Raw genomic sequence first — 14,930 nt, forward strand, 5'->3', positions numbered from 1 at the left:
AGCGCGAGCGTCTCTCGTGTTAACAATTATGCAAACTACATGGATGCAATATGGTCTGTGAATCGCCGTCTTATCTCGATGCGCACGCGACGCTTTTGTTTTAATTGCTTTAGATTGTTATTTTTAAATTGTTTTTTGTTTTAAACTATTGTGGTTTTAAATATAATTGTATATTTGAAAGAATTCTATCTCTTTTTTCGTTACATTTCATGACTTCTTTTAGTAAATTCTCTAATAATGTTTGTGTGATATATGTAACTTTAAATTATAGATGAATTACCTAAATATGATTATTACGATAGGTAGTGTAAATTTGGAGTTTGACTTTCTGGGAAATCGATATTAGATTTTTTTGTTTTTTTTCGATATATACAAGCAAGTGTTAAAAGCAAATTATGAGCTATAAAATAAAATAATTTTGTGGGGATATTTTATTATTCAATAAAAGCGTGTAGCAACAAAGGATAGCTGCGGTTTCGGCGATCGTAAATCAGGAGCAAGGACCGGGGCCTGTGCCCGCGCTGCTTCTTCAACTGTCAAGGTCTTGTTGCGGTTCTAAACGCTTTCCTTGTCGAAATGTAGAGTGTGTTATGAGAATTATAAATTCATTTATTTAATGCATACTTACTTTATTGAATATTTTGATGTTTTTTCTGCCATGACATTCATGTATTTTTTGGAACACTCCATTTGTCTGTTGTTATTTGTTTTATTTTTTAATATATATAATAACTGTACTGAACATCATCACAACACTGAAGACGTAATTTTTTTAAAAAGTTCACTTTTATTTTGTTATTTGTGTATATTATGTGACTATAGAAATATTTGCTATAGTTACTGTGTTCGTTCTGAAAAGTTTTCTGCATTCCCCCATTAAAAAAAACAGAGATGTGTAGTCTATAAATATAGCGTGAAGACAAAAATACAAACGGTAAAACACATTCTGTGAAGATAGCATCTTTTGTAAACGCAAACGTGGGGATAATGAGTCGATGAATAATAATGAGTTAGTAAGTGTGAATCACCAAATATATTTAAATTGTTATCAATTAAAAGCAATATAATAGCAATATGAGGCGTGGAGGTTCGGCCATATGGTGCGCCGCACACGACCACTGACATGGAGCCAGGAAAGATGCGACAACTAAGGACCAAACATATAAAATTTGAATAAGTAAATGACAGCAGAGCAATTATATTAACCCGTCTCTCGTCTTAAAGACACTAGGTGTCATTGGTACAGTAGCGTAAAAGAGCTACGTGGTGGCTCTAACGCACAGGTGCTATATAAGTATTTTTTTCACCAAAAGCGTTAGGGACGCCGTGTGTCCCTAATGATTTTGTTAAGTTAATCTATTGTAAGGTTTCGTTAAGTTAAAATTGTAACATAAATAGCAGGTCGCGAAAATACATCAAACAATAATTTCTTAAGACACCAGGACAGTATAACAATCGCGAAACCTAAGAATTGAATATCAATTCAATAAAAATTTAAAATACGGTATAAGTTATACCGTCTTCTTATACCGTTCTTGTTATAGAATTAATTTATTTTCCGTACAATATTTTAAATAACTCATATCCTTATTTGTAATTTGTCAGATAATACCATAATACGATAGTATGCTATGATTTATGAAATTATATGATTTCTAGTGATCTACTGAGACAGGAACTGGTTGATATAAACGAGTAGAATATGCAATGTAAAACTACTTGCTATTAATTTTATATAATATTCGCTAAATTCGGAGCCCTATATTTTCATGTAAATTTCTTTAGCCCAATTGAAGTTAATAGGTGAGTGCGGAGGGTGCGCAGGCGCAGCTGACGCGAGGTGTGAGGGAATGCTCCCTCCGGTCCTTCCGACGACAACTACAATTGATGCGCCAATAAAAAACGCGTATTGACATTCTACAATGTTTACAAAGTATTACTGTGGCAGACACTACTCTACTTGACAACATTTTTGGTGTTGTTCGTTCTATTTATAAATAGATATTGTAGGTAAATTACGCAGATAACGAGACTAGAACGCAAATGGAGACGCGGTAATGTATAATTTTTAAAGCAATGTTCTGCTTTATACGTTTGCTGATTTAATATTTGAATTATTTTCAAATATTAAATCAGCAAATTTTTTATGAATTATTCTCCTATGAAACAACAAGGAAAAATATTCTATTTTCACATTGCAAACTTGATTCAATATTTAGGTAATGATGAATTCTAATGGATTATTCAAACTAAAAGGCCTATTGTCGAAAACCGACTACATGTGTTTGCTTATTGTCGAGAGGCAGCGTCTCATAAATGTTAAACAAATATTATGTAGATAGTGAGCTTACAGCACCCTTTGTTGATCTATATCGGATTTGATGGACTTCATTGGCATGTTTGGCTCTTTTTATTGTTTTACTTAGGCGTACCAAATATAGCAAGAGACGATTATATGACAAACTATAAGTTTAGTATTATTTTTCTTATTAAGTGTAAAGGAAGATTTAAGTAAAATAAATTGGAAATGATACTATATTTTCGGATCTACAACGCTTACCTATATTTGTTTTGTCACTCAAACCAACGTTTTGGGGTCTGGGCCCTGTGGTCACGGCTAACTACGAAAACCTAAGGTTCGATATGTAAAATAAATTTTAATATCAAATTTGTGATACATTACATATTAAGTTTGATGGTTGTGAAAATTATGCAGCTCTGTCTATAATTATCGAAAGAATAATTTACCGGTCTTATTTTAAAAATAACATTCAACAGTAGTAAAATTTACCGCTTCTTGAGACAGGCTATGGCCTATGGCGTCTAATTAGCCATACTGCCAGGTCTTAGGTTTATATTTTTCTACATTTAATTTTCTGACATCTTTTCACTGGAAAAATCGGTTACAATTTCAAAATAATGTTCCATTCTATGTTCCAATGTTTAAATTTGCTTTTACGTGGCAAAGGGTTAGACTTATACAGGCAATGGAAACCGAATGGTGTGTTTACGGAAAGACGCGTGGCTCTGACAGCTGTGTAGATTATGATCGCTTTGGGGACATCCCACGTTAAGGTGGACTGTAGATGGATGCAGCACGCGCCTCTAATAAATAGTTGATTTTATCATCTATTGTTTTTTCTAAAATCGTCAATCAATTTTAGAGCCACGAAAAGCGTACGAAAAAATGCGTTCCAGGTGTAACTTTGTTATTAACTAGTACACTTTTACAAATATAATAACAAATTTGGTTATTTAAACTCGGTAACCAATGGATGATAAAGTTATAGTACTTGTTTATCTACAGATCTTTTTGTATGTTCATGTAACCCACGCCCACGTGTTGTCATTATTCAAATGAACTTAGTGCTTATTATGCGTAATATGTCGTGAATAGCCACTGTCAAATTCTAATAGGGTCATTTACCAGTGAATGACCATAATAATAATAGAGTAGCATTTATGTACATTGCAGTTGTAACACTTTAAGTACTATTTTTTTAGCAAACAGGCTGAAAGGAAAGCGAAGTCAAAGTCATATCACAAATTATTCCACTTTTAAAATAATTAATTAGTTGAGCACCTCTTTTAAATTCTGCAATTTTATGCATTAACGGTTTTTGTTTTTGGTATTTATTAATTACGGTGCAATTAATTTCTAACTAACATCTTTTAGTAATCGGTAAGATAATTTTAGACAACTTATTTTATCAAATTAAATATTGAACGTTAGCATTTGTATATGTTTGCGTAGTTTAAAGATCAACTGAAACTTATTGAAGTACTTAACATGATCTTAATATTCTGTGTAGACATTTGTAATGTAATCGCAAATATTAGATGTATCTAGATTTAATTCGTATACATGCGTGCGAACGCAGCTGCGTCGGCACCTGCCTTTCCTAATGCAGCTCACGAGGAATCTGATCGGCGTTAGGTTAGGAATAAATATTTTTATAGACTTGTTTATGTGTATCGTTGATTGCAACTGCTTGTTCATTGAAATAGCATTAGTTTTAATGTTAGTTTATGACTATCTTTTGAATATGTTATAGTCAATTGCGTTGCATGTCGCGTGCTAAAAGTGGTTCCAAAGTGTTCCTTATTCAGATTTCTTTGGTGCTTGTTTGTGTACCTATATGAAGTATTTGAGCAGCAGTAGAGCCCCTTGTGAAAGAATTCGTCCAGAGAAGTACTGCCACCTTACTTATTTTTGCTGCCAAGCAGTTATGTTAGCATGACTGCGTTTCAGTTTTGAAGGGTAAGGGCGCTGGTTAAATGACAGGCACATGGGACTTGTCAACTTATGTCTCATGGTGATGGGCGCAGTGGCAGTGCTCCGCAAATCTTTGTGATTTAAAGCTGTGAGTGGCACTGCAACTGTTATGGACAGGCGTGTAGCTTACCATCAGGCGCACGACTTGTTCGTCCCGTCACTTGATATTATAAAAAAAAAGTATACGACATAATTATGAACCCATTATGAAGTTTGTGCCAACAACGGCGTTAATACCAGGTAGTCACGTCTTTCTGAGTAGGTTTTAACAACGTCATAAAATATCGTGTTATTGCTTAGAGAAGCATATTTATTAGACGTATACGTCTCAGCCTGGGTTATTATAATTCACACAAATTATTATAAAGGAAACCAATTCTTCGAAATAATTTCCGCTAGTCTAAACTTAACACAACCAATTACAATTCTAACAAGTGTAACGGTTTTCCCATATAACACGTGGAGAACTATTAAATAAAATATGAATTTTAGCACCGTCATTCGCTGTTACTAGAACCCTGTCCATTATAAGAGTTATTTCCTCATTGCGGAACAGAAGCCTCACTGACATAGCTAATTTTAATTTGAAGCAAGCTCGTTAAGTTCATAATATCATATACCTTTTTCGAAGTTAAGTTTTCTTAGCTATTTACGAGTAAATATTATGGAAGGTATATTATACAAAAGATATAACGCAATATGTTGAAAATTCCCACAATATGTACGTCGTATGTGAAGAAGGTGAATGAAGGGTAATGTCTTGAATTCCTCTTTATTTTCAGAGATATTATTTACTTACCTAACAAGTATTTTTACGAAATCACGAAATCATGGGTATCGAGAAAAGCTTGAATGTATGCTTACAATACTTAAGTATATATAACATAAGGTTCATAAAGGCTGGCAAGACATAGCTCTTCTAGTGTTGCAAATCGTTGCCTTCATAGAATAAATAATAATAATAATAAAATTATTTATTGAATAACTTATTGTACAAAGGAATAACTAAAAATGTAACACATATATCTGAACAAGGAGAATCCTGTATTTCAGGTAAAAATCACCGTTTCAGGTAAAGGATAATGCAGTATTGCAGAATGCGATTTCGAAGTAGGCGTACAGCGACGAGCAGTGCGAGTAAAACTTTATCGTTAACAAAACACCCGTCTTCTTACGTTAAAAAGTTTTTGGGAAGTATATGTATGCTTAGTTCAAAATCGTAACATTTTGCAACACTGTGATATTGTATAAAAACAACGAAACATCTCTGGGCGATGTTGACCACTATACTACACACTTTACTATACTATACACTATACTACACTACATTTAAATTAAGTATTTATATTTTTAAGAACATATTACATATGTAAAACATTAAAAGTAGCGTATTATAAAGTTAAGATTTTTTTTGTAAACATCTTTCGTTTATTTAAATAAATAATGGCGCGACCGATGAGCCTATTGTAACTGTTTTGCATTCGCTACCATTTTTTGTCACAATGCAAGTCAGTCCCTCGTACAGCGCCATCACCGGCGAAAACAGTAAAATCGTGGTATTATAGATTCCATCCCCTATAACCACCAACAAGTGGCTCGTCAGCTCGTTTGCCTTCTACATTAAATTAAAAAAAAACATTTTAGCACTTTTAGCACTATTCATCGAGTACATAACCAGAAATAGAGACGAAATAAGGGCCATATATTCCTGGTAACACATTAGCGATACAGCTCTTATAAATATCAACTCCCGTTTGCACTGAATTATAGACAGGCCAACTACTGACCTGTGTGTACGTCTCCGTATATTTCAAAAAATATTCTCTATTGTAATAAAGATATATAATAGATATAATATCTCTAACAATGCCGTGCTGTTCTATTCGGTGGTGTGGGAAAAAAAGCAAAACATCTAATTACAAAAGAAACGGAATCACATTTCATCGGTAATTAATTATTAAATATGTAATTTTGCAATTTTCGTCCATTATAGCAAAGCTCAAGTTAACTGGTCGATTTGAAGTGAAACAGTTGACGACACCCATTGACGACACCCGTCAATTGTTTCGAATTCGGGCTAGCCAATCGGAGCGCAGTTGTCACAGTTATGATATGGCAGATTAGTTTTCAAATAAATTAAATGGCATTTCGTCTCTATTTCTGGTTATATGTATACTCGATGGCACGACTGGACGTTACAACTTTGAAGAAAAAATAAAAGTATTACGTAAATCGATCTAAACTTTCATGTTCCCAAGACTTTCATAAAATAATAACTCATTTGTTTATTTGGAAACTTAGGTACAACCTGACACAGAAGTTGACTGTAACAAAATAAAATTATAGCTTCACTATTCCTGGCATGAGTATTAGACAAACATTATTGAAGGCGTATTTACTAATATGCTCGAGAACATAATAATCACAAAACTAATTAGGTACATCGACGATTAAAAATTTGGTCAGTGTAACAGCTTTGTCGCTAAAATTTATATTGACTGTTATTTTCAATATTATTTGCTACATCGTCTAAGCCTAGCCTAAGCTGACGATATAGCAAGAGCTCATACGCATTTTCACATAGTTCATTTTTACTCATGTTTGTTGAAGAAAAAATTATGAACTTTTTGCTCAAATATGTTATTAAAGTAATATAGTATCTGAAAGAGGTATAATTTAAGTAATTAAAATGCTAACTACAAACATTATTGCGTTTACTACATTTTACACCACATTTTTATCTTCATCCTAAAAATTGCATACAAATGACATACGAGGTATTCACTCTAAGACGACGATATAGTTCTTATTTTATTAACTTATTACTGCCTACCTACATATTTGTAATTAATTACAATTGCATATTAGGGAGTGGTTTTGTCTGTACTATTTTATTTCTCAAATTTCTAGTTCATACTAAGTTAAACTTACCTAGATTTTGTTTGCCTAATACACAGACATGAAACACGTGGCTTGTAATGTTGAACGATGCGCCCTACTCTCGTAGTTACGGCCATTTTTCTGCTATGGATGACCTACGAAACTATTCTCAAAGTCCGTTAACGAAAAGACGGGTCCATTCGAAACTGTTCTTCTGTTCGAAATTCTTAGTTCTAGTCCTGATCGAAACTCAAGTCTGCAGGTCCTACGTATAGTAGGACTACGGATTTCCTGCTTCGAGAGTAGGACCCTAGTAGCAGTCTTCATTCCCCTAAAGAAAGATAAGCAACTCTAGCTCTCTCTCTTTGACCCACACCAAACGTTATAATGAATTAATAAACTTTGGATAAAATTTTAGGTTGTTAGGAACGGTTTAGGATCAAAGTGTGTGATTACAAATGTTTGTGTATGTTTTTCAATGGATTACAAACTGTCTTAGTTCTTTATTAACACGTAATGTTTGTGATAATCGGTTCTAAGATCGGTCACTTCTCATTAATTGGTTATTTTTTAAATTTTAACTTTTTAATGATGGATTTTCAGAAAATAGTTGTAACTCTGGTGAATTTCTTTTAACATTGAGTAGGTGTGATTCATGGGCAGTTTACAAAAAAAGTCGATATGACACTCGCACAAAAACTAAACGCTCGCAATAAATAAAATGTCACCTTATTGTTTGTTTTTATTGCATTTGAATGAACAAAAGTCTGTTTTAATTACGAGGGATTATGAGAATTTTTCCATTAATTACCCTCTAAATGAGCAATGCTTGGCGCCCTATTTCGAAGTTTTTAACTTAACAAAAGGGTTGTGCTCGAGCCGTATTGTTTTCGGCTATAAATCTAAAGTATGTCGTAATTATATCGTTTAATGTGTGACAGTCGCTTTGTAGGATGTAAATGTTGTCCGGGAGCAGAGGGGAGGTGAGAGGTGGGAACCAGTACAATTCTGGGGAGCACCGGTACACCACTCTAAACTGAAGTGTTATTAGTTTTGATTTTAAATTTGGAATTTGCTTCCGTTGTTGAGAAAAATAGTAAGAAATTGATTCTTATTTACCATTTTTATTAAATCGACATATTAACGAAAATGCATATTCAATATTTAACTATTTTGAAACTTTAATTGAAATGTAAGTTGAAATTTCCATACTGCAAATTGAAACGGCGAAGTGGTACTTAGTGAACTTAATGAAAGGTGTAAATGTTATTTCTCTAATTAAAATTCACCTCTTGCATTACACTTTGTGTAGAGTCCGATCGTTTTCCAAGAAACAATACATTTAATGAACCCGTACCACTCATGCGCATGAGTGCATGCAATAATTGTAATCTTATTCGTATACTTACTATTGTTAGTTTTGTAGCCGCACAAAGCTTTGAGTGGCTACTAGTAACACTCGATGTGAGAAATAGCCGCGAATGCATTGAGATTTCATCTGTGGGAATGTGGGCACGGTCTTTGCAAATTCAAAGGATTCGATGATGACTCTCATTGTTATATTATAATAATTGATGCTCTACTGTTTAGTTTTAACTACGGTTTATGTAATAAACTACCAGAACAATTAACAGACACTGTTAAAGCTGTAGATTTTAATAATAAACTTAAAGAGCTACTAATTAAAAAAGCATACTATAAATAAAAAAATAATAACGGACACTGCGTCATACTGCAGAGTTGACGAATATTTAAGCGATAGACTTTAAAAATATAATACAAACTTACAATATAAACTACATATAGAATGAAACATATCAATGAATAAAGAAGTATGTAGTTAAATAGAATGCAAAAATAATGTTATTGGAAAGATTTAATTACATTATTCATTAGATGTAAGTGTAATAGATATTTATTGTAATATCTAGATTATAACTGGGTAATATAGAAGCTTATCGAGTTCTTAGGTTTACACGATTGTTACACATAGGAAATGAAACTATTTTTCCGGATTTAAATCGCGTATAATTGTTTTTTCAAACAAACCAACGTTTCGGGCCCTTTAGAAGTCCCATGGGTACGGTTGACTGTAGCCATGTAGTATGTAATCTGTGATATAGGACAAAACTACAAGCTTTCTTATTTCATTATCATAAAATGCTAATTATGTGAATATATTGTCATGCGCTACCGGGCCCTAATTGTTCTTAAAATTGATTGTAACACCTATTACTACTTATGGAGAGCAATAAAATTTTTGAGTACTGAGTACGCGTAAGCCCAAAATAAAGAATATTTCTCACATTTCGCTTGACATCATTACTCTCCAAGTAACCTTTGATGGAGATCCTAACGTTAAATTATCGCGTATTTAAAATAGTATTGATAACATCTTCGACGGCAACGTAGCTCCTGATCATCGGATTTTAATGGCGCCCAAATCGGGACCAATAACAAAGTATTAAAATAGCATTTGAGCAGTCAATTAGGCGGCAACGTATCGTCCATCGAGATAGCGCTATGGTGGTCCATTGTGGTCCGGCACCCTGCTGCTCGCGTCACTCTTGCGCACAATGCTACCAATGTGTTATTGCTATTCTACTACTGCTACTTTTAATATCGCTTCACTGACCACTCTAGAGGGCGGTTTTGTGGGAAGTTGTTACACTCACAAAAAATAATAAACTAATTGTTGACAAAGTTACTTTCTATTTGCCACCATTTTGTCGTATATTTCCAGAGATGGCTATCACGGCGTTACCCTCAAGTCTCTTTTTCTAAAGAAGTTGGTGAAGTGCTTGTACGATAGTTAAACATAAATCATAATAAGGAAACGGCAGTCTTATCACGTCGATATTAATCGCTTGATCGTGACAAAAAAATAATGGCAAACCGGGAGCCTTCCCGCGGCGACCTCCCAACTGTGGATGGTTGGATTGTTGCTTCACACCGTCGTTAAAGAGTTGGGCTGGTTGATCGGGGCGATAGATAAGTGTGTTCTCACCTCCCCGCGGTTGCGGACTCGCGAAAGGGTTCTCCGAATAATTGCAACAATCCATTCGAAGAGCTGTCGAACAATTTGTATGGTATTTGTGCGGGCTGTCACCCGCTGATGCTATCGCTTCACCTCAGGGTGCCGTTGGAGGGCAGTGGGAAATCTTTATAACTGTTACTTTCTCACACCTCAAGTGTATATTTGCGTAATTGAAACAGTAAATTAGTTTTATTATTGGGCTTAGAATACCCATCATCAATTAAGTGCTTAACTTTTGAGTCTTAACTAGCATTCACGCAATGCAAAACTTACAAGCAAGAAAAGAAATATTCACGCATTTTACACCACATACGTATAACCGTAAAACCATTCATTTATTTCGATTTGAACCCAAATTTATTAGCGGTGGTTTACTGGGAATTCCAAGGGTGCACTATAACTTAGCTGGAAGTCCGTAATAAGACATAAACATCAGCTCGTTGCAATATGTCCAAATGACAAAGCACTGCGGTAACGGTCCAATCATTTGTCTGCCGTAACCCTGTTATTTATGGCTCCTGCCAAACATCGAGGACAAAAACGGGGCTGCTGTTAAATATTTGCTTGAGACAAGAGGGGGCGATAATTCGAGGCTATTATGACGTCATTTCACGCCCTTTGTCCGATCGTCACGGCGTGTCATCTGCTTCTCCAGACGCCTGCCTCTACTATCTCTCGATTAAATCTATTGTCATTTTTTTCATGCGCGCGAGTCGGATGCGCCACCGACGATGATTTTGTCCCGTTCGCCAGTCCCGACCTCCCCATAAAAAACACTTGAGGAGCTGCCCCATTGTCTCGTGGCCCTTTTACGAGCTCCGTTTTGTGACGCTGTTATTGTTTGCGGTTGATAAACATCTCGCCACTAGGTAGGTAGAGATCATCACCACTTTTACCAATGGTTTATTTTAATAGAGCTTCAGCGGTTTGTTTGTCAATTATTGTTGTTTTGAATGGAATAAGGACATCAAATAGTTTTTTAGAATGGAGTTAATGAATAAGGAGTTGTTGAAGCTGACGAAAGAATGGGACTCGGCGTCGGCATTCAAACAGGATCCGAGACTAGCGATGGCTATAGACAAATTGTACAGAAGTAATGTTCAAGCGAAACAATTGAAAGCCAGTGATTTAGTTTTGCCTGAAAGAAAATTGGATTTTTATGAACTTCAAAATCTTTTGAAAGATTCTTCAAAAGATAAAGGTACGTTTTATTGACCTTTGTGATAAGAAACTTAATTAAAATAAAAAAAACTGACTAGTCATGTGTATTTAGGTAGACCATATGATGTCCTACTGAAAGAGGCCAATAATACACGGAAAGTGTTGATTAAGAAAGTAGAAGAAATTTTGGAGAACATCAACAAGAGCGCAGAAGCTGGCGAAGTACCTAAGATTACGATTAGGAACCAGAGGCTTTGGAGCAATTGCATTTACAATTTGGACAGGTATCACGTAATATTTATATAATAAAATTAACTGATTTCAACTAAGCTTTAATAACGATTAAGTAAAAGTCAAGAAAATTTTTTATAACTTCAGAGCAACCAAAAGAATGTTAACAAATTACATTGGTGAATACCAATGCAATTTGTTATTTTTGTTGTCTTTTCTATTATTATTCACAGAGTTACATTGAAATCTGAAATAGATGCAAAGAAAACAACTGTAACCTACAATAGCAAAGAAGACAGATCAAAATTCAACACCATGGTTTTCGTTTTAACAAAAGTCCATGAGTTGTTGTCGAAAAATATTACAGTTACGAGACGGTATATAGACTTTCATATTTGAATGTTTGATAATTTCAACTTTCGTTCCAAATTCAATGGTACTACTGTGTGTAAACTTTATCTTTCAGAGAACTTTTCTACCAAAACGTAACTCGTTTTAGAATTCAAACAAACTTGGACGTGGCAGTAAGAGACGTATGTTGTCTTCTGGAAACTCCGCCATGGAATCTCGGAATTGTGGCCACGGCTAAAGGACTGATTGCGGGCCCTCTTACCATGCATTATGCGGATGGAAGCATGCTTGACTGCGCGACCTTGGGAGGTAACACGAACCTTTTGCTAATTTAACGCTTATTCAGGTCTGGCAATTTATAATGTCTCGGTTTTCAGTATCGCTGCATTTCTGCGACCCGGGAAAAAATCGAGACTCGTTGCGACCTATAAAACCCCGGGAAAAAACGAGACGATTTAAAAATATGGAAACGTCTATACTTGTAGGCTAGGCATGTAGGCAGTCAAAACACGTATATGAATCATGTTCTTAATTAAACTTAAATGTTAAATTCAAAAATTATTGAAAGTTTATCATTTTTCTTCTGGGCACGTAAAAAATAAATTCAGATAGAGGGGTATCTGATCTTGTTACTTTCTGTTACGTTCTTCAATCTCCACAGATTATACTAAGCTCTACTCCTAAGTTTAGTAGAATACCTACTACTAAGTATTGCACGTTATTTTTTAATACTGTTTAAATAAGTGAGTTAAGTCTCAAAAAGTCTGAAAATATCAGTCTCGAGTCTCAAAAAGCCAAAAAACCGAGACTCGAAAAATTCTCGAGATCCAACGATACACACCAAACTAAAGACAAAAAACGATACAAACTAGCAAAATAAAAATGAAAGTTCCACCGGATACCGTCGTCTACAGTCCTTTACAAAATTAAGGAAGTATAGACTTGTTACGATCTATAAAACCCCGGGAAAAGCGAGACTCCACACTATTTAAAAGTGTGGAAATCTCCATACTTGTAGGCTAGGCATTTAAGCAGTCAAAACGTGATATTTTAATCAAGTTCTTCATTAAACTCAAATTGTAAAAATAAAAATTATAGAAAATTTTTCATTTTTATACTGGGCACGTAAGAAATATATTCGGATAGAGGGGACCTGACTTTATAACCGTCGTTCTGCGATCTACACAGATTATGTTATGCTCTACTCACAGTATTAAACCTGAATATATAATGACTCTTGGTTTAGTACATTTTTTAATACTGTTTAATTAACTAAATGCTCAAAAGTCTCGATATTCACGAGACTGAAAACATCAGTCTCGCGTCTCGAAAATGCCAAAAAAACGTCGAGATTCGAGAAAGTTTTCGAGACCAAGATTACTGGGATAAAGCTCTAATACAAACCAGCAAAATAATAGTGAAAATTCCGCCGGATGGAAACCGTCGTCTATAGTCCTTTACAATACAGTCTATAGTAAATACGTCCTTCTGTGAGACATAAGTTTTTGAATACCATGTGTCTGTGATAGAGCTAGTTATATATATTCTTCAATCAAGAATTTAGCAGTATTGCTTTAAGATAGGAATAAATGTGCAGTGTGCTTTCGGAATGGCGTGTATTTCCCAAAAATGATCTTAAAATTTGCTTTTCTTTTGATTAAGGAATGCTGATACCGCAAGACATCGTTGGGATCAAGGAATTCAGATCAACTGCTAAATACATCCTGGTAGTGGAGAAAGATGCAGTCTTCCAGAAGTTACTGGACGAAGGAGTTCTTGTTAGATTAGGGCCGGTTATACTTATGACGGTAAAAATATATGCTTTTAAAGACAGACTAGCGATATTAGCCATTTAATGTTGTAATATCAATCTTATCATACATATATATATCACCGTCACATATATATTACAGGGTAAAGGGTACCCCGACGTGTGTACGCGGCAGCTATTGTGCAGACTTCGCTCAGAGCTGCAATTGAATGCGCTAGCGCTGGTAGATGCCGATCCACACGGCTTTGAGATTTTCCTCACTTACAAATATGGATCTTTGGTAAGAAGCACTTATTTAATGGCATACAAACAAAAAACATCTATTCTCTTCTAGACATGTATACAAAACACATATATATCATGTTTGTAATTAAGTAGGTAAACATATTAAATGTACTAAGACAACATGCTTGCAATGCAAAAGACACTCTTAATACATCGAGTTAAAAGTGTCTTATGTTTTAATAATAATTAATTATTAATAATAAATCTTTATTGAGTCAACATAATTGCATGATGTCTTTTAAAATTACGTGAGATTTTTTTAAGATAAGGAAGAATATTATCTCTTGTACCAGTTTTAAATAAAACTGTATGTCAGCCGCTACATCTTACATTGGATTCAATTTACAAATCGTCAATGTTTTGTAAAAATACTTTAGGCATATTTTAGGTTAAATGTTAAATATTTTGAAATATTTATGGTCTGTTTTAAAATTCCATTTTGGTTTTTAATTTAAGGTTAAGTTTTAAAACTGAATTTTAAACACGACGAAAATATATTAAAACTGCCGTGAAAATCTAAAACATGGTTTATTGAAAAAAAAAAAAATTTGAAAAGTCGTTTATACCCTTTCTACAAAACACCGACGAAATATTGTATTGCCAAACAATTTAATATGGTACACTACACATTGGACGTATAGTCCTTTAGTCTTTTAGCCATTGTAATTGGCTTGGTCTCAGTAGATACAAATACAAAATTAGTTATTTTCTCCTCACAAAGCTACAGAATGCATATTAACAATAAAGGTACTTACAATTAGTTACATTTGTGGGAGATTGGAGCCTGAACTAGGTCTAGCCTGTATGACAGATCTCTAGACGGGTGTCTATTTTTATCACGTCAAATGGATAACGGAGAGACAAGAGGGTTAGGTTACAAATAAACACTATTGTGTGTGTGTGTGTGTGTGTGTGTGTGTGTGTGTGTGTGTGTGTGT

General features: G+C 34.4%; 1 protein-coding gene across 1 annotated transcript in view; it reads left to right on the forward strand.

Annotated features, from left to right (window-relative positions):
- Positions 1-11,474: 11,474 nt before the first annotated feature.
- LOC113233495 (meiotic recombination protein SPO11) overlaps positions 11,475-14,930 on the forward strand; it is a gene marked incomplete at its 5' end in the record, with an annotated part of 6,417 nt that continues 2,961 nt past the window's right edge. The window contains 5 exons of the mRNA XM_026468623.1: positions 11,475-11,638; positions 11,819-11,962; positions 12,052-12,245; positions 13,599-13,744; positions 13,850-13,987. Of these exons, the coding sequence (XP_026324408.1) occupies positions 11,475-11,638; positions 11,819-11,962; positions 12,052-12,245; positions 13,599-13,744; positions 13,850-13,987 (786 nt within the window). The remainder of the gene's footprint in view (positions 11,639-11,818; positions 11,963-12,051; positions 12,246-13,598; positions 13,745-13,849; positions 13,988-14,930) is intronic.

This window comes from Hyposmocoma kahamanoa, unplaced genomic scaffold (genome assembly GCF_003589595.1).
Source record: "Hyposmocoma kahamanoa isolate Upper Pololo Valley unplaced genomic scaffold, ASM358959v1 102, whole genome shotgun sequence".
In the NCBI taxonomy this organism is placed as follows: Eukaryota; Metazoa; Arthropoda; class Insecta; order Lepidoptera; family Cosmopterigidae; genus Hyposmocoma; species Hyposmocoma kahamanoa.